Here is a 22,007-nt window from a genome sequence, read left to right on the forward strand (position 1 = left end):
AAAAACATGGCATACATTTTACAATTTATTTGTTGACAGTATGATAAAGTCATGATTACATGAACATCATTTTAGCTCCGCTGTTGGTTGATTCTCCGTCGTCTGTCGTCCACCCGTCAACATATTATTTATTTTCATCTTCTCCGAAACCGCCAGTCAGAATACATCATCATATGAAACCACTGACCACTTTATTACTTTGTTAAGACAAAACTGCACAGTGGAAGAGCTGAACAGCAGAACCACTTCTACATAGATTAAAAAACCCAGAGCCATTCTGACCGATAGGTCGCTTGTTTGCAGTAGACATTACATAACCCCCACATACTATCAACGATTATGTTAATGCATTACTTTGAATCACGATATTCTTTGAGTTGATCACCACATGCCATTCTGATATTCTCTTGTGTTGCTGGAGACATCAAGTCAAAATCTTCCTTCAAACCAATCTCTAGACGAGCAGCACGTATTGCTTCTTTGATAGCAAAGAACACAGAGGATGCTAAATACAGAGGAGGCTCACCAATTCCCTGTAAAATCAATGAAGTGTATGTTAGTTTAATTGGTACCTAGCAAGTTCGTCAACAGCGACAAATACGGTGATAGTTTATCAACAACTTACAACTGCAGCAATTGTGACGAGTTGTCCATTACAATGATAATTTAGAGACACAATGTCAATGAAACTATAGTATGAGATATTTTCGACAAAATGAAAACTATATGGCTTACAAGTTAAGTGCACAAGCTCAGCATTGTACTGGGCAGCATATATTAGTTAAGGAACGGTATGCATTTAGTGTCAAAATATGATGTTCGTTTATATGTTGGTGCATGCGTGTATGTACGTACACACACGTACATACATATGTATGTGTCTGTCTGTCTGTCTGTCTGTCTGTATGTATGTATGTATGTATGTATGTATGTATGTATGTATGTATGTATGTATGTATGAGTGAATGAATGAATGAGTGAGTGTGTGTGTGCGTGCGTGCGTGCGTGCGTGCATGCATGCATGCATGCATGTATGTATGTATGTATGTATGTATGTATGTATGTATGTATGTATTATAATTTATCTGCCGATATATATTCATTCGTGTATTCATAGCCATTGACTTCAGTTTGCCATTACTAGTAGTATACACCATATGCATATTGAAGCCCAGACAACAGTCGAAAAAACCAAACTCATGGCATATAATGGAGGATTATTTTTTATTTGAATGTTTTCTACTAACCTTTGAAGAAAAGACTGCTTCTGGATTATCAGAATTGGGTAACAAATGAACATTAAACTCTCTTGGAAGATGTCTTACTCGTGGTAAGTTGTACATACCAGGACCACAGTTTAACAGTTCACCTTTATCTGACCAACGCAATTCTTCAGTCACAAAAAATCCATAACCTTGAAGGAAGGCACCTTCAATCTGAAAACAAATAAATTAAAGTTCATTTTTTTTAAAAAATCGATGAATTTCAAAAAAGGGATGGGACGGCTTATTTACCGAAAATATTTCTTACGCAAATTCCTCATCAATATTCACAGGACACTTACCAAAACATAATCAATTCAAGCCATTACCCTACAGAATGTGTGTACCATATACCGTTTGAGTGGAGCCAGCCATTTTCGAGAAAATGAACAAACACACGCACACACGCACACACACACACACACACACACATACACGCAGGCACGTACATGTACACATGTACGCACACACAAAACCCTAGTAAAATGTTTGTTTCTTCGAAATCTGAATAACGTACTTTCTATTGTTGTGATACATCTGAAAGAAAGTTCACAGCGAAAAAAAATCTTTCATAGTAGTAAAATGATTTATGAAAATGAAAATTCCTCTAGCACACTGATGACAGTCACGCAAGTGTTTCAAAACGTTACATACTAAAGTTCAAATTGGATAACTTGAAAAAATTGCTATCGATGTCAAAGCACTTTGATTAATATGACGAATGTATTAGTACTCCTGATAAAAATACAATAGTTCATGGCTACAGACATACACCCAACAGGAAGATGAGTGTTCATCTTCTTACAAAGTTGTTCTACAGACTTGTCAACCTTGCTACAATGAAGGAAAGAGACCTGTAACAAGGAATTCAATAAAGAGAAAAGAAAAGAAGTCGTAGAGAGACTGACAGGACAGAAAGGACAGTGAATAGAACTGAAAAAAATACATATTTTTTCCTTGCCTTTTATTTATTTCGCCGGCCCGCCTCGTCTGACTATTCCACTGGAGATGAGAAACAAACAAAATAAGGTAACCCTAATAAAGAGGGCAAAGAAAGCTTACCTGTCCAATGTCAATAGCCGGGTTAATAGATCGACCAACATCCATCACAATATCGGTACGTAGGACCTGATGTTCTCCTGTCAGACAATCAATCTCAACCTCAGAACATGCTACACCATATGTACAATACAATGCTGCCCGTCCTTGTCCAGTGTTCAAATCGAAGTCAATTTTCTCATCCCTTGAAGTCGAAGAGAAGAATGTACAACAGTCTTACATTTTGAGACAATAGGATATGTTCACTGTGTATGTTACAAACGACTGACAATGAATTAAATAACACTATTACACTTTGTAAGTAAACATTGATATTTTAACTTTAAAAGCGAACTCAAATCCAGGAAATATAGATATTATCATAAACTATAGGTGCTGGAGAGCCATAGCATGAGTTTCGACAGACAGACAGACAGACAGACAGACAGCCTGACAAACGCATAACATAACCTTCCCTCGAAAATGTTACAATTGTACATCAATTGACTTGTACCTGGAGATGACATTAGGACATTTTATTTAGAATTATGTCGAACCAGGTAATTTTACCAAACCAGAAGACTACGGACTTTCAATTAGGTGGCACGATTCTTTTAAATCTCGCACAACGTTTTTACCTTCAATCAAGAACTTTTTTATTTTTTGTTGAAAATATTTTTGAGAGACGCAATGCATTCAGTTTACATCTGGCTCGTTATACATTGTAATTGTAATAACAAAATACAGGCACTGATAGTGCTGACAGTACATGCAGTGATACATTTATTTAATTCTATCTCACTGTCAACTCAATAAGCTGTTATGTGTTTTAAAAAAAAGTCTTCTTGAATCTTCCTTGTTTCATCCGAAAGCTAAGTGATGTTGATTTTTATTCAGTGAGATAAAATGTATCATAATTTATATGTTAAGTAACGCGCTACCAGTCTCTGTATTTTATGTAATTTGTAATAAAAAAACACCTCATGTGAGAGGTTTTTACTGTGCCGCCAAATTGAAAATGTACAGTGTCACTCTGGTCTGGGAGTAAGATTCAACAACATGAGTAAGAGATATATCTAGTTAGACAATAAAATGTATCTATGTTGTTGAGAAAGTAATGTTTCCACTTCCCTGCTTTCAATTGTTAAACATAATTTAAGCTTACCCGTACTGTCCTGTAGCAGACAAACTGACATTGTTCATATGAGCAGATTTTACCTGAAATACACAATGGAGAACAGTGCAATAATTTACTGTGAATATTTGACTAAACACAATACCATATAATGATTTCCGTACAATATGTGCCACTACAATGTAAATTAGCCTTTGGGAAATACACACACCATTCCAACTGTTAATAAACTGAAATGCGAACCAATGATCTCCAGCTATCCACGTTTTTCATCTTCTTGCAACCAAATACATCACTTTTGGTGTTAACCAAAACAGGAAAGTGCTTTAATAATTGTATATGGCAAACAAAACTGGGGACATATTGAATGGAAATAAATACCTTAATTTCTTGTGATCTTATGAAAAAGCATCAAGGAAATTATCCCCAAATTCATGAACTGCTTATTTATTGACACATTTTGTTCTGTGTGTACAACTCCCAGAATGATATTGTTATTTTACGACTATTGATACATTGTGTATATTGACGTCATTTCCGGTCACCATTTGCAATGTGACGTCAAAATCTATCCCTTGTTGATTTATATACATGTATGCTAGTTTGGGAGTATGATAAGGAGAGAGTCTTTTCGGCACATTTATACCAGTTTTAGCTATCCACAACCGATAATTCGACATTCTGATCCCAGGCATCTCTACATAACTGTTGAAAGGGTTGTAATTTATACACATTGCACTGGAGATGTCACAGGGAAATGTAACCTACCCAGTCTTTCCATGAACCAGTTGGATTCTTGTCAACAAATGGCTGCAGTCTTCTTTTGATCTTCTCACATGCTAACTGTAGAATAGTAATACTCATTAAAAACCAAACTACTCAAAACGATTATTTTGTCACCTTGAAATGTAAATGAATTGCTTTTGGAATTAATGAAAGAGGCTTGAATTAAAGCAGAAGGTATCATTTAGGATTTACTTATTCCTTCAGTTACATTACTTGAACTGCTCCTAGCAGTTTAAATCAGAAACATTTCCATCTTTTGTTAACCTTTGAAAAAGCCTTGATTATGTTTGTTTGTCTGCATGCTGAGGGAGCATTCAGTAATTACAATGGGGAGGGCCAGGGGAAATCAGAACCGGGCTGTCGCGTAAATATGATCCTTCCCCGATTCCATCGTACTTAAAAGTGGCCCCTTATCTTTCTTTATCTAAAAAATTACCTTCACCGTATTAAAGAAGTTCAAATTGGGGGTTAAAATGGTGTCAGAAATGTAAAAGGACACGGGTCCAAGAAGCAATGGTAAATGAGTAAATCTCACGGCTGCCATCATGTTGGAAGTTTTAAAAGCATTGGTTACTTCCCACTACTACCGCCATGTGGATGTGTGTGAAGGCATTTCATTGATAAATACCTGTGTTTGGATCTCATTGGCAGAGCTGACGGCCACAACTCCCAACGATTAGATTGGCCCACTCCCGACATTGTTGGGACCAAGGTCATGACAACAGCATACCTAGTATCTTACCTGTGAGACCCACTCCTCTCCTCACACCACAACTGGCAATTAATTCATTACACGGTTGTCAGCAGCCATTTGATTGAATTAGGCTGATATCATGGTACCTAAAAACTCTAACCCTAACTCTAACTGTAATCCTAATTCTAACCCTAACCCGAATGAAAACAATGGAGTTTGAAGACGGTGGCAGCAATGGGATGACAAAAACCTAAACCAATGCAATGTTGGACAATGCAATGAGTCAAAGTATAATGTAACCCTCCCCTGAGAGCCGATTTATAAAAAGTGCCCCCTTAATTCCCCCGATATCTTTTTACGATATTCGCCATTACCTGAACAGCCTTTCCATTGTAGTCATTAGATGCACTTCCACGTGTAGCAGGCTGGTTTGGTACAACTTGCGTACTAGTGTCTGATATAAATATATCATCCATTGGTACTCCCAATACCGTACTGGCAATCTGTACCATCTTTGTGTATATCCCTTGACCCATCTCAATTCCACCATGATTAACTGACACAGAGCCATCAGTGTAGACGTTTACCAGCGCACCTGCCTAATAAAAATAGGATGTAATTTTTAGCACAACTGAATTGAGATTCTGGAGATGGAAAATTGATAACTACTAGGGATGAGTAGGCAAGTGAATAATATTGTAAAAAAAACGTATGTAAATATGCCTAGCGAAAAGACCACGCTCATAATATTATATAATATAACATTCCCACAAATACATATACATATATAACAATTCTACATGTAGAAAGTATTCAACATGGGAAAGGGAGACGAAAAATAGTTGTCTTCGCAACTAGTCGAATCCGTCCCCTTTTACAATCTTAGGGATTAGGAATTACTAATTACTGGGGCTGCTGATCAAATTGAATGTATTGCAAGATTGACAGAACAGAAAAAATCATTAAGGATTTACAAAATACATTATATATATATATATATATATATATATATATATATATATATATATATATATATATATATATATATATATATACATATATATATACACAACGACTACCTACTATATATATATATATATATACATATATACATATATATACATATATATATATATATATATATATATATATATATATATATATATATATATATATATATATAGGTGGACAAAAAACAAACAAATACACACAAAGAAACAAAAAATGACCTACTTAAATATACAGACAAACGGTAATCAATCTATGAATATGACTATTGTATAAGTTTACACTGATTGGAGATAGTTTTTGAACTCTTTTTGGAAACGACTTCTGCTATTGATGTTGCGAATGTTGCTGGGGATGCTATTCCATAATTTAGCACCTACATGTACATACTTGACAGTGAACTGGCCAGTCCCATGATTTGCTTTTGGGATGGTAAGGTCGTTTCTGCTCTCTCGTGTTGTGAAGGAGTGTTTAACGGGGGTGAAGAAATCCTGAAAGGTTTCCTGAACGGAATCTGACGTGCAAAACGTCATGAACGAGAAAGGCAAGCTGTAATTTGTGCTGTTTGAAAATGTCAAGAATATTCAACCTCTTAAGTAATGGTGCCAAGTGAGCACACCAGTGACTATCTGTAATGGTGCGCACTATTCGTTTTTGAATTAAAAATATTTCATTCAGCAGGTATGTCGGACACCTGTTGCCCTACACTTCGAGACAGTAGGTTACATGATATGGGGCAGAACAAAAGCATTGTACAACAGTATAAGTACATATTGCGGAACCGTGTGACGTAACTTATAAAAAAATCCTGTCATTCTGCTAATTTTCTTTTTCACCTCAGCTATATGCTATTTCCAAGGCAGCGTATTGTCAATGTTGACCCCAACCAAAGGTGAACTTTGAACTTCATCCAGTGAGACCCCCATAAGTTCTAGGGCACCAATTAATACTAATTTTTTCTATGGCCTTTTAAGATTGTAAATTTGGTCTTATTTGAAGATTGTAAATTTGGTCTTATTTGAATTGATCGCCAATTTGTTGGCATCACACCAGTTGATGACATCATTGAAATTTTTACTTACAAGGTTTAGGTCTATAGTACATGCATTCGTGTATTTTTTAATTGTGTAAAAATAAATTTGAGTCGTCCGCATATAATCTAAACTCAAAAGCATTTGAAGACATCGGAATCTCATTTATGTATAGCAAAAATAAAGTTGGCCCAAGAATCGAGCCCTGTGGAACACCGCAATTTATATTTTGTTTACTAGATTTGACGTTGTTGATACCAAAAAAGTGACTCCTGGAAAATAAATAGCTTTTAAACCAAAGGAGAAACTCGAGCTTGGCCAGCAAAATATCGTAATTTATGGCATCAGAGGCTTTAGAAAAGTCTACAAAATATATAAAAATGCTTATAGTTGGATTGCCATGATCAATTTGACTCAGTAGATATTGGGATAAACTGATCAGTGAAAGTTTTGTACTATACTTTTTTTTCTGAACCCGTATTGATGTTTGTAAAATATGTCATGTTTGTCTAGGGAATTCAGGATTTGTTAATTCACTAATTTCTCAAACATTTTGCTAAAAATCGGTAAAATAGATATAGGTCTATAGTTCCCCATGTCTTCTGGGTTACCCTTTTTGTAAATTAATTGTTTTGCCACTTTATGCTCAAGTTTCGCCTCTGACAAATAAAAATTACCATAAAAGTGTCTTGTCAAATCCATGGAACCAAAACAGAACACAAATAGTACTTTTACCATAATTCTTTCGTTTCACTTTGAAAGTAACCAGGTTAGATGAATGAAGATTAACCTACGGTTTATTTGCCGCGAATATTTCGACCTTTTATTTTTACGCGCCGTACTTTCTAAATATTAGGACAGTAAAATATTATAGACGTTAGAGAAGTCTCTAAGCACCCTTCCCCATCATACATTTCTACTCTTTGTCCACTGCGGGACGAACCGATACCTATTTAGTTCCTATTCCGCGATGCGCCGATTGTGCGTAAAAGGTCAACAACGGGGTTAAATTTGTCAAGCGACTAACGAATATTCATAAGGCAGTTTATTACCGTTTGGTTTACAACGATTTTGCCATATTATTGTGCCAATGTATTAATGTTTATGAATCAAGGAGATGCCTAAACTGGGTGATTTTCTTGCAATAGTCCTTTATTTATGTCTGCGCCGCGCTGCATTTTGGATTTTTGGCGCCGTTATTTTTAGAGACGACCAGCAAGCATGTCGTAACATTGTATCAATTTCCAGTGAAAAGAATAGCGATCGATTCGTCCACTGTTGAGTGTACAGTGGAAAGTTCGTGTGTATATTATTTACACTCCTTGATATTTTGTCGTGTTATGACTTTAGATCTTACATATAACAGCCAATACTCGGTAGTTTTGATTTTAGGATGACGTGCCCTTCTAATTCGTACTTTTTATAACATTTACTGACCTGTTTTCGTAATTTCAAGCCTACTTTAAAGATGCGTGTTGACTTAAATATCGTTAGTTTCGTCAACGGCTAAGAATACTTGACAATAAAATCATACTCAAATACAGATTACAATAATACAGAGCATTAATTCAAAATTCTAAAACGATACGAATTTTGCCTATTTTGCTCGGAAAATGGATGCAAAACACAAACAAACAAACAAACAGACAGACAGACAGACAGACAGACAGACAGACAGACAGACAGACAGACAGACAGACGGAAGGACAGATACGCAGACAGGCAGACAGACAAACAGACAAGCAAACAAACAAACATACAAGCAAACAAAAACAAATCAAATTACGTAATCAAGTGGTAAGATCTAAATAGTTCACTATATCTTTACCTGATTCTCTTTATTGTGGCGTCTTTTTCCTCCTACTCCTATCGGAAACCTCGTTGGGATAAGAGATATTCCTTTCTTTTGCCATCTGCTGCGACTGAGGCAAAGACGAAAATAATTTACATTCAGAGGTGAAATATATACGTATATGATGGTGAAGGTAGCAGTGATGATGATGATGATGATGTTGATGATGATGATGTTAATGATGTAGTTTTGAATGATATAGAGAAAACGGATAGTACGGACTCAAGTAGTGACAGTAAGTCAGATTAAATATCACACTTCCTCTGCGATCATCACACGACTGATGAAATTGGGATTGTCAAGGTTAAAATATAGACTTAAATGTCTGTGTACATGTATATATCGCGTAAAATGATGGTCAGACTAAACTATTCCTTACAGAGATTTACTTCTATAGTGTAAATATCGACCTTGAAAATCTCAATTTCGTCAGTGGTCTGATGATCGCTGAGGATGCGTGCAAATCTCTGAGTAATGACTTATAATATCCTAATTCTTTTGAATTAAGTCTAAACATATTCGTTTGAATTATATATATATATATATATATATATATATATATATATATATATATATATATATATATATATTAATATATATATATATATATATATATATATATATATATATATGTATATATGTGTGTGTGTGTGTCTGTGTGTCTGTGTGTGTAATGAGAATGAGACTGGGAGACAGCGACAGTGGCAGACACACAGGCAGACAGATGGCCAGACAAGTCATATATACATACATAGACACGAACTAGCAAACAGGCACACTTAACAGCCGGGGAACTATACTCATCCTGTTCTAAATACCAGACTGTTATCATGAAAACATTGATGCATTCTTTATCATTGTATTTATGATTTGGTGAAGATATAATAAAATCTCATAAATTTTCTTTTTCATACCTGTTAAATGTATTTACTCCTTTTAAGCGTTTATCAAAGTCACTTTTACGTCTACATGTGTCCCAGCATAAGGTTATCTTACATGGCTCAAGTCCAACGTCCAAAACATGATTACCATCTTCACGGCAAAAATTTATCTGCCTTACCTAATTCAGGAAAAAAATGTTATTAAATGTGAAGACCGTTTTCCTGAAATAAAAGTACATGTATTGTGAACCATACATATAAATTATTGTGTGACATTAGGGACATTATAGATTAAAATAAAATATCTTGAGGTCTCGAGGAACTAACTCGTTATCTCCATATTGTCTTTTGCTTCTGTAAAACAAAATATTGCTTGACAACCCGTCAAATGCGTGAATATAAATATACAAACACACGTAAATGTAAATGTAACTGCAGAAAGTGTACACATTTTCACATTTTTTGAAATTTTTATTCGTTACTTATTTGAGTCTTTCAAAACTATAAAATGGATATACTTTTCCTGATTGGAACTAATTCTACATGGTTACCTTGTGGAAATGGACAGAATGGATTTTTGATATAAACGTAGTCTAAAATAGAGTATACCAATAGATAGCTCTGATCGAAATATAATAGCACTGCACTAAAAATGCTAAGACAGTTAGACGACGAGATACGCTACCACGTTTATAGCACATCCATACTTGGAACTATGCTAGAAACTCCCTAATGAAAGGATAAATTAAATGGCACTCAAATTTGGAACAGAATCTCCGTGGAGGTGTGATGACTCCTAAATTTGCAAGATCAAATGTTGTCAAAGGGTAAACCGGAAAGGTTGGAGCCATTGCTGTACTCAAACTCAAGTTCATGTGCCAAGTAGCATTTTTTCTTAATAACTTCTTATGCATCGGCTCAATTTGAAAAAAAAATATAGTTAGTTTTGTTTAGGTAGCTAAAGGTACATAAGGCTATGTTGTTTGCATTGTTCTCCCCCCCCCCCCGTACTTATACATTCTTGAAAATACAAAAGCCAGAGCATCTACTTTGGAACAATACATGGCTATATTTTCACTTTTCACTTTCCTTTTGCATCAAATTGTAAATCTATCAAGTGTACAGTTATTTCTTAATTATTCTCTTTAGCTCAAAGCATATATTGATAATCGCTGCTAATTGGTAGGGTAATTACACACATTGTCACATTGGCTGCAGAAAGCTACAACTTGAACGGTTTTTTGAAAATATTTTGTTAGGTACAGTAACACGTTCGTGATATCGTACACCCTGAACAGTATTGCATCACCTGTGTGTAAACGTATTTTTTGTAGCTGTATACATGATAAATCAAATCAATTTAGATTTAGGTGATGTTTGAGAGATTCAGTGAGAGATTCAGATGACACCTATGTAGTCACTTCAAAACTAAATTCCGAAAAGGTAATTTTATAAATGAAACGATATGAAATGGAATCAAGTAAAATTTTCTACAATTGCATGATGTTGATATAATAAAATTACTATATTCGAAGAACTTAGCAAAACAGTTTATTGATAGTATATTTTAGGACAATTGAGTGTGTTATTATTAGAACCGTTGTAAGAGGCATATTTTTATCATACATGGTATTTTAAAACCTACTTTCCAAATTATTTTAAAATTCCTTTCACTGGACAAAACTCCACTTAATGTAATTTTGTTACCATCGGAACAGTGTCCATAAATTAACTGCTTGTCTGAGTTCAAAATAAGTAGTTTTCCTGGTTGTCTGGATTTTTAGACAAGTTAACCTATTTATCATTAGAATTAGAATTATTCAAATAAAATAACTGTAAAGAATATAACCTCGTGTTCTGTAAGTCCACATTGGATAGCAAGTTTACTGATGATTGTCTCCATTATAAACATGCCTTGTGGAATTCCATAACCTCGATATGCTGTATTAGATGGCAAGTTTGTTTTACATGCATATCCATGAGTGTTCACAGCAGGGAGATCATATACATTCCACAGTTGATGTGCAGCTGTACCGACAACCTGTAATTGTAAAAAAGAGAGACTAATTACAAGTGTATATTAAAGGCCGAATACAATTTTAAAAAGTGTGTTTGCAATAACCCGGCCAACCCTACATTAAGCCGTCGACCCTAAACATTTTTAGCATGCAGAAAGGTAAAATTATGACAATTTATTTCTATTTCCCTGTAGGTTGTCTTGCTATCTTTGGTTACCATTTCAAAAGCACATTCCAGAGACATTTCAACCTTTAAAAGCACAGTCTAGTTTGTTTAGCTTTACTTTCTTTCCCTTGTTTGACTTTGTAATTGTTCTTTCTTTTTGGTTATGAAATAAAAAAAAAAAAAAAAAAAAAAGCAAAAAAAAAAAGCACAGTCTACATATATTGTGTTTGTCTACTTCTGAATCTCATAACTGCCTTCATTTACTTCAAGTGATAGAGGAATTTGAAGATCGAGGATGACATATCGAAAGGACAGGTAGCCAAGATTGAAGAGAACTTTGTAGGTAATAACATAAAATGCGTCTGAGATGGTTTGAAACTTATGTGAGTGGTAATTGCATTATATAACTGTAGTTCCAAGTTCACCCCACAGTGTGACGATACATACATGTACGTAAAGGAAATCAATTTACTTTACAATATATTTAACTGCCATCATTTTGTTAATGAACATACTTTAATCAGAGAAACACTGAGAACCTCCGAACGTCAGGTTCATGACCTGTTCCGCCATACAAACGAGGACCAGGTCAAGAAACTATTGAATAAGATGAACCAGTCAACGGCATCTTGTCGCGATGTTATTTCATCTCGGATGCTTTAAAACGTGTGCCAATCAACTTACTAACATTTCTCAATTATATTCAATTAGTGTTTTATAACCAATTTACTGCCTGTAATTTGGAAAAACATCTTCCATTATTCCAGTGCAAGAATTATTATCAACCTTTGTCCTGTAACTTTAACATCTGCAGTGATGAAAGTATGCGAACGTATAGTTCTTAACCATGTCAATAGTTGTGTTACTAACTATATAGATAGATTCATATCAATTTGCATATCAGAAAAACAGGAGCACAGATGATGCAGTTGTACTAGACCATCAACACATATATTCTCATCTCGAATATGCTGACAATTCTATCCGTCTTATGTATTTTTTTCAATTAGACTAGCCTCATCTCCTAGTTCAGAAATTATGGAATATTAATCTTCCGCCAAATATGGTCGCCTGGATATTCAATTATCTAAAAGACTACAGCCTGTTCCGCTAGGTGATACCAAGTATAGTGTCATTCTGTCAAATATGGGCACATCTCCAGGTACAGTTTTAGCACCTTTGCTAGTATTTATATTGTTCACGGCAGAGGCCGTTGTAACTCATATTCTTGCCCCTAGTCAAATTTGCTGACGACACTGGTATAGTTAGTATAATTACCAATGACAATGATTGTGAAAATACCTTGTAGAAATTCAACGTTTTGCTCAGTATTGTAAGGATAATTACTTGCATCTGAATGTGGCAAATACAAGGGAAATGCTTATTTATTTCCGAAAAAGGCAACACAGCCAGATCAACTTAGAATAAATTGAACAGCTGTGGGGAGATCTTGTTCGTACACGTATCTTGGTCTTCTTGTTGACAACAAAAGAAGACTTTTTTACTTATCCTGGAGGAGGATTGTAAGTTTGGATTAATGTCATTGTAAATTAGATCGAAATATTACGGCATTGTAAATCATATTTAAGTCTCACTCTTGAAAGATCACAGAAATCATCATCATCATCATCATCATCATCATCATCATCATTAAAATCTTATTTCTCTAACAAATTCGATTCGTTGCTTTGCTTTCACCTTTGTAGGTAGGTTTGTAGGAACATAGATGAGAAATAACATAATAGTACATACTACTGTAGAGCAATCCTTCGTATTGCCTGCATTCATATATAGGTTGACATCAAGTGCTTTTATGCGACCATCACACGAGAATCCAACTTTATATCTAGCTAGGGCTGGGTGTCTACCTCCTGTCGTCCTCATGTCCAATTCACGTTCAAGGACACAACGTACAGGTCTCCTTGTCCTAGATTAAGAATGCATACAACGAAATGACAGGAAATAATTAATTATGATAAACCATGTGTTCATGGTGCATGGTATTTTGATGGTGCAAATATAGAATTGTAGAGAAGTGATCGTTTAAGACATACAAATAATTGTACTAAAGTAGTGACACAGTTCGCATGCCTCAAGGGAGCCCTGAACGAGAATAGTATTTCACAGTCGTCCTATATCGTCTGCACCCATCATGCATGTCCACTGTGTCCGTACTGACGATCACTGCACAAAACAAACCCGTCCACAAAGAACATTTATATTTTCCCTATGATGAAGAAAGGAATGATACTTGAAATGTCTCAGAATTATCCAATGTTTACTAAAAGTCACTGCATTACGGTGACACAGAATTGGCCTACATAGAAAAGTTTCCCTTTATTGGTACATTCCAAATTATGTTTACAGATAACGCATGGTATTATGTGAAGGAGCTCGATTTACCTTGCAGTTCATTTGCAAATATATTTATCTGATTTCTGCAAGAAATAACCTGGTGTGTTTCACTGTTAAGGAGTGAGTTGAAAATACTTTAAAATACGGCCTGTGAACAGCCATTCAAAGTGTAATGAACGCAATTTGGAAGATAGATTACATGCAATGAAGGTGTTGCGTTCTGGCTAATAATAGACAAAATGTAGCAAGAAATTACGATCTTGCCATTGTAGTTTATAATATGCAATTTCTTACCGGTTTCTGAAACGGGTTGTATTCTATTTGGCAACAGTAGTGACTTGATCTTTTGGAAAATCAGCAACTTATACAAATGGTATGAGCAAGAAGGTGAACTGTACGCACCTGTATGCAGCCACTGCACATGCCACAGCTGGTACCAAACACCGGTGTTCTTTGCCACCAAAACCACCACCTAGACGAATCACTTTCACTCTGACGCGGTTCGAAGAAAGTCCCAGAGCATTTGCTATCACCAACTGTTAAAATACAAATATGAAAGTATGAATGTGTATATATATTTGCAAGTAACGTTAGATTTGTTGTCAACAGAATAGAGATTAACAGTAGTGGATGTGTCGGCCAAAGAAAAGTATTGGCCAGGTATAGCTGATTATCATCAGCATATTGTAAACAGTTCAAGTCTTATAATAGAGTGGCAAGTTGAGAATTGTACTAGATGCAAAATAGCAATGGGCCTAGCACCGAGCCCTAAGGTACGCCATATTGTAGATGTTGTGGTTTGGAGTTGTTGCCTGATGTCAATACTGATTGATATCGGTTCTGATGTTACGGTTTAAACTATTTCAATAGGATGCCGGTAATGCCGAGGTTTGATAATCTTGAAATGAGTACATGTTGTGGTCTATTGCATCGAAAGCATATTTTAGAAACGAATCATTTTAGAAACAAATGATAGATTGGAGGCAAGGCAAGACTACATTGGCATCAAGTGAGGATTTTTGAGAATTGGTGTAATGAACATAAACGGGATTGTGATCTGATACTATTTGAGAGTCAACAGAAATTGATGAAATGCAGTTCGATTGGTTAGAGATGATGAGGGTCTAGAATGTGGTCTTTCAAATGGGTTGGTTCCATTCCCCATTGTAGACGATTCAAGGTAAGCATTACTATGAGGTTGTCAAAGCACTTTACCCAAGCATTTTCTCCTCAACTTCCCCTTCCCACCCTAAATTCTGCTCCTTCCAAAGAAAGGAAAGTTTACCTGCACTAATTCTGGATGTTGAGTTGAAGAAAGTACTTCAATATTTTCATCTCCACCTTCTGGAATAACCAAGCATCTCTGTGTTTCCATATAGAAATGTTCCTGTCCACCTATTCTCACTTCACCCTCTAGTAATCTCTCCGATCCTGCAAAGGCTTCTTCAGTATTTCCAACTTTCAAATTGGTTATTGGCACATAGAAAGAATTTTCCTTGATAGCCTCCTTAAAAGTAGATGAACATCATAGGGTTATTTTGAAGGGGTACCAGGCAGATCGCAGGACATTCATTAACATGTGCAAATGACACAAATTTCATTTGAAAAAGAAAACAAAATTTCATTACTCTGTGCCCTGAACACAGTGTTTAAATTAATGAAGTCGCATTAACACCAGTTTTTCCACTTTCATTAATTTCCTTATAAACCATTTATGTTACCTATGCCACAATATATGTAATTTGAAGCTTTCATACTTACAATATTGCCTAATTATCGGTAAAAAGTTAATTACGCAAATGTCTGACTACAAACCTATAAGATGTTGCCTAATTATCGGTAAAAAGGTAATTAATATAAATGCAAATGACTGACTACAAACCTACATCAATAAACTATATCCAACACGTGTGTGTCATCATTGTGAATCCATGTACACAATTATTATGGAATATGAAGTGTACATTCTTAAGATATAACTTCATTAATAAAAAGGCATTAATTATGAGAATGACTTGTTGCAATTAAAAAAGTATATCAACAAACACTTACGTGTTATTATCATCAATGTATGTACCCAATTATATGAAATATGTGTAATCTTAAGATCTAGCTTAAATACTGAAACTCTTTACTTTGCACATTAAAACTACAAGATAGGTGGATAGAATATCTGTGCTTTATTATGGTTGAAGTATATATAAGTTATATTGAATTTGAATTCTTTGCAATTTTAAGATATAGCCCAATAGATTTAAATCATTATTTACGCAAATGACGAATTAAAAATTAAGATGATATGAACAGGCTTTTTAGGATATGGTAGCCTATTAAAATTATGAATTAGGCAAATAAAATTTAAAACTATATCAACAAGCTTTTCAATCCATGTTTGCTTTGTTATTGTTCATGATTGTAGGAAAATATTATAGAATTTGAATTCTTTGCATATTTCCTGATTACTGAAAATTATTAATTATTAAAACTATTCATTAAGGTTAAAAGCTTCATATTACAAAACAGCTTCATAAAACACGTTAACATGCATGCATACATACATACATACATACATACATACATACATACATCCTCCACCCTCCACCCATCCTCCACACCTAGTCCCATCCCGCCTACACACAGTAGTAAGAGTATAATCATATTGATATGTCATGACATCTGACCTCAATTGTAAGAACACTTGGCATGTCTTCATAATTTATTTTCACTAGTCGCGATGCTCTGAGTGACATTTCCCGGCTTGTTGCCACAACACCGCCAATTACTTGGCCCACACACGTAACCTGGGATGAAGAATATTGTAATTAAATCAGTTAATAACTTTAATCGTATCAATGCTTACCTATAAGAAATCTTAAGCGCAAGTACCATCGGAATGCATGTTTTAACAATCCCATGGTTTGCAATTTACACAGTGATCTTTAATAGTAAGAATTCAGCTGTGAACATAATATCAATTGATTTGGCTTTACAAGATAGAAAGGCAATTATGAAAAAATCATATCAAATTGTCATTGCTTTCTCACAGTTTATGTATTACCTATTAAACAATCTTAAAATGTTAGAAGTAAGTATAAGAATTACAAAACCTGTGTTTTGGCAAAGATTTCTTCATCCTTATCAAAATTTCCCATTGAATTGTCGACTGGTACGTCATCGGCACCAACAAAGCAAACCACTCCTTCCATTGCCAAAGCACTGCTTGCATCTATAGACCTATTGATGATATTGCACAATGTATATCACAATATCGTAACATGTGACAGTCAAGTTCATATAATAATTGTGCACTGGCTGTAATTGCAGCATGGAAAGAGACACACACCAGACGGACAGATAGAGAGACAGGCAGGCAGACACAGACAGACAGACAGACAGACAGACAGACAGACAGACAGACAGACAGACAGACAGACGAGCAAACAGACATTAAGACAGACAGATTCAGACAGACTGACTGACAGATAGATAGACAGACAGGATGACACATGCTTGCTGACTCACTTGATCTTTGCGTGGGCTCGGGTACTGGTAACCAATGTAAGAAACAGTTCATCTGTGTATTTAAAACAAGACAAGGTTTTTTTGATGACTTTATCAGTTCGTCAACGATGTAATATCAAGAATCATTATCTTTTACAGATTAATGTGACAGAAGTACTCAAAATATCGTTGTTGTATGGGATTCCTCTCCAAATCGTGTTTGAGCTGTGGCATTTGGTTTCCTTTTAATATTTCAAAGAAAACAAATGTTCTGCGACAAGTTACACACCCATTGAAAGATATCGCGGACTAGTTTTGCTCGTAAATCAATTATTTCCTCGGTTGTACTGTATCATTTTGCTAGCATAAATAATATAGCAGATCTAGGAATCAATAGTTAATAGAGTTCACACAAGTTGAACATATTTGGTATAATATCAAAGAAAATGTAAGCAAGTCAGTGCAAGTCATATAAGTGAATGATTACGCATTAGGATCATTTGATTGTATTAGCGTAATATATATAAATATGTACATATATATATATATATATATATATATATATATATATATATATATATATATATATATATATATATATATATATATATATATATATCTATACGACGTTAGCGTGGTCTTCATATATAGTTCGTAAACCTATGCAATAAGTTGTACGCCATCCCTGGGATGGGACACCCCTAAATTTTACCAGTTCATGACAGTGATTGATACACAGCCTTGAGCGAGTGAATAGTTGGAGTAAACAGGCCAAATTATGCCATATCTAGTCTCCAGGTGTGAATTATTGCGTGTATATTATACCGGTTTATTAAAATTTTTGCTACTAAATGTTTTCTGCAAATTGGAAAGCAAAGTACATTCTGTAGTATTGAGTGAAAATAAAGTGCAGGTATAGGTCAGCCCGGAATCTGAATAGCTGGTGAACTCTCTAGACTGTTATGGTTGTGATTCTCTCAAATACTGACAATTTCAAATTTTGTCTGCGCAATAAGGAAATTGTCAGGAAGCTTACATTGAAGCGAAGAGTCGTTTGCTACGTACGGTGCACAGAATGAAATAGCTTTGCTTCTTTGTACAGCTCTACACATTTGTATCATCAATATACTGGTGTAATATAATAACCAATAAAATGTTCACATAATAGTTACAGTCCTCATTATGGACGAATACTTACCTTGTCTCGGTGGTATGTCATCGATAAAGAGTGCTTCCCCAGTCGACTGATGTTTTGCAGCGACGTGGTGGAATGGTTGACCTACCGACCCTTGCACATGCTCCTATAGTATGATATTTCATAGTTGAGTTAGAAGGATGGATGGATGATGAATGAATGAATGAATGGAAGGATGAATGGATGTGAGGATTGATCGATCTATCTTTTTCGTCAATTGTTCAAAATGGATTATTCAAGTGAAAAGGGTTTGGACTAAAGGATATACAAATACAACAAGAACCGTGTGCGTTTTGTGGTGATAACTTCACGATATTCATTGTACAACTGCATCCTCATCTCTTATTTTTACACATACATGTACACCCGAGTTCACACTCAAACTAGGTCACATTGATCGATCGGTTGTTAAGGGTAACATGGTATTACAAAGAGAACATGATGCAACGGCGCGGCATGTAAGAGGGGAACACTTTAGGAAGATATCAAATGAGAAGAATTAAAGAACGAGAAAGAAATAGAGAGGGGAACATAGAATGGGAAAATTTGCAGTTGAGAATATATTATTCTTACAGGGCGATACCAGGGCAATTTTTTATTAATCATAACACTTCTGTTAATATTGTATTCTGTGTGAATGCATACGTACACAGACATTTTGTGTAGTGGACTATCATAGAAATAGACCATACATACCTGCCATGTTTGCAAACGAGTAGCCTCTCGTCTTTGAAGCTTTAGTTGCCCGGTATTGGTTGTACATTCGTTGATATTAGCTTCTTGACACACAGCATTGTAAAACTTAAAAAAGAAACTCTCCATCATAGACTGTTTATATTCTGAATTACGAGGCCTTGCTTCTCTGCAATACTGACCAAACTCAGCAATAACGTCTTTGTACAAAGCAGTGTCCCATTGCCTTTGAACAGAGATATTCGTATGACATGAAATCACAAACTAGTTTTATATTTAATAGTATCATTACTTTGTTAATACACCAGCTGAACCCGAGCTTTTGGTTGCACATTAAAAACAAAGAAAAACTGCAATGTTGATATAAGCAATTGAATGGATGAAGATTCAATTGTATGTACAGAAGAGTAGCATTTCTGATGACCTTTGTGATCTTACAGTGTACAATTTAGGGAACTTCCAATGTTAAGACTATCCTGATCACAGGATGACTATTCGAACAGCAGGAACACCGTTATAATTAACTTAGTAATATTACCACATTTAACAACAATCATGATTACTTTTGTTCGGTTTCTTCTGTAGTAATACCATTTTCAAAAATCGAAATAAACCCTTAAAGTAGCAGGCTTTGGAAAGGAATGAACACTTCAATAGCAAGTTATACATTGATGTTATTTCTGTTTCTTTTATAATATGTGTAAGCCACCCACCTTCCGATTATTCTTGCAGCTACATTCTCCAGCATAACAATCTTGTCCATTCCTCCGAAAGAAATTCTCATGTCCTGCACTGTGTTAGTTTTACTCTCTAACGTAACACACAGTCCTGTATTGATGAAACTGTCTGTTGTGTTCCTACGATGAGGAATTTGTGTTCGATAGCTGTGAATGTAGACATCCTAAAAGAAAAATAAACATGAAATGTGGTGTAACATTTAATGTTCTGTTGCATGATCACCTAAACTTGGTGAGATTCCAGAGCTGTATTCTTTATGTTGGTAAAGATATGTACAAATGTTTGCAATTTGCCATTTCCGAATACATTGTTTTGGTCACATGTATGAAACACTTATGTACATATACAGCATTACATGTGTGTATCAGAGTTGTGCACATGTATACAAGGTATGTTACAGGGCATGTATATTCGACATGCAATTAAATGCAGATGCGCATACAAAGTTGTCGAGATGGGTCGAGTGAGGAGGAATAAGGTTTGTTCATGGCTTTCCGGATTTTCCCTATTTTGCTCTATATTTCAAATACACATTGTATGTATTATCATCATCAAACCCAGTCAATGTAAACATCTACCGATCCTACTAATAGTACTATGTAACAACTCTGTTGATACAGGTATGCGTTCTGATGTGTATTTTCGGAATACATTTCAGAGCCTTAATTTACAAATATGAGACAGTAACATGATATTGAGACGAAATATAGACCCTGTGACACACCAGTATACAAATGAACACAATGCAGTTATAAATGTCATGCAGAAAAAAAGACAATGCAACACACCTGTATGCATATCACCACATCAACATAGTACCTTTAACAATTTATACAACACATCTGTTGACAGACCTGTAGCTGCAACTCGGTTATATCCATATGCAGCCTTCGCTAACACAGTCCTGTACCACAGAACCTGTTCAGGGATGAAATAGTGTTTGAAGTGTACATTGTGTACATACCTTGGATACCACAGGAATACATACTGATACAATCAACTCTTCTGGTTGTAGAGTGTTTTCTTCATGACTCTTCATTAGTTTGTCAAACTCAATATGGCGTATGTTACCTGTTTCAACATACAAAAACATATTGTTAAAGGTGAATTATTACACTTACTAAATTGAACTTTGTAATAGAAGCCAGTGACAATAACTCTGTATGTAGTCAAGCTTATCCCAAATAGCCATCTTCAATCAACAATTTTTTCATCCTCGTTGGTTTATTTGTTGGTTATTGCTTTGCTGACGAGTAAAATAATTGTTTCACTAATATCGGTGTAACTGACAAAATTATGACAACTACTCCTGAATTTTTCCGTACATTATCTACTTCTATGAAAATATTCATAACAATATTTTTGTAAGCCTATGACAAAAACGGTGAAAAAGAGAATTAAAAATAGAAAATAAAATAAAATAAGTAATAACACAAAGCTAAGTATAAGTACTGACTGTACTTCTGCTTGTCTTGCATAGCAAATAGACTGCAACTTTTCAGTCTTTTCCAGTTTTGGCCACAAAGCCACTCTGCTTTTTCTGGGCGCGCCTGACATGGTGTTGACAGGATTTTATATCACAATAGGCAAAGACTTTACTTTGTTGTGATGTACATGTGATAACTAGCGTTACTGTGTGTACATTTTTCAAGAT

General features: G+C 35.1%; 1 protein-coding gene across 1 annotated transcript in view; it reads right to left on the bottom strand.

Annotated features, from left to right (window-relative positions):
- Positions 1-13: 13 nt before the first annotated feature.
- The window catches only part of LOC144447955 (xanthine dehydrogenase/oxidase-like), a 32,937-nt gene continuing 10,943 nt past the window's right edge, over positions 14-22,007 (bottom strand). The window contains exons 12-30 of the mRNA XM_078138076.1: positions 21,318-21,424; positions 20,329-20,516; positions 19,619-19,841; positions 18,926-19,028; positions 17,749-17,800; positions 17,334-17,460; positions 16,908-17,027; positions 15,512-15,733; positions 14,629-14,762; positions 13,624-13,798; positions 11,537-11,728; positions 9,721-9,866; positions 8,783-8,876; positions 5,290-5,514; positions 4,204-4,278; positions 3,466-3,518; positions 2,325-2,505; positions 1,248-1,436; positions 14-533 (exon numbers count right to left, since the gene is read on the bottom strand). Of these exons, the coding sequence (XP_077994202.1) occupies positions 351-533; positions 1,248-1,436; positions 2,325-2,505; positions 3,466-3,518; positions 4,204-4,278; positions 5,290-5,514; positions 8,783-8,876; positions 9,721-9,866; positions 11,537-11,728; positions 13,624-13,798; positions 14,629-14,762; positions 15,512-15,733; positions 16,908-17,027; positions 17,334-17,460; positions 17,749-17,800; positions 18,926-19,028; positions 19,619-19,841; positions 20,329-20,516; positions 21,318-21,424 (2,789 nt within the window). The 3' untranslated portion in view covers positions 14-350. The remainder of the gene's footprint in view (positions 534-1,247; positions 1,437-2,324; positions 2,506-3,465; positions 3,519-4,203; positions 4,279-5,289; positions 5,515-8,782; positions 8,877-9,720; positions 9,867-11,536; positions 11,729-13,623; positions 13,799-14,628; positions 14,763-15,511; positions 15,734-16,907; positions 17,028-17,333; positions 17,461-17,748; positions 17,801-18,925; positions 19,029-19,618; positions 19,842-20,328; positions 20,517-21,317; positions 21,425-22,007) is intronic.

The sequence above is a fragment of the Glandiceps talaboti genome, chromosome 17, assembly GCF_964340395.1.
Source record: "Glandiceps talaboti chromosome 17, keGlaTala1.1, whole genome shotgun sequence".
Lineage (NCBI taxonomy): Eukaryota > Metazoa > Hemichordata > Enteropneusta > Spengelidae > Glandiceps > Glandiceps talaboti.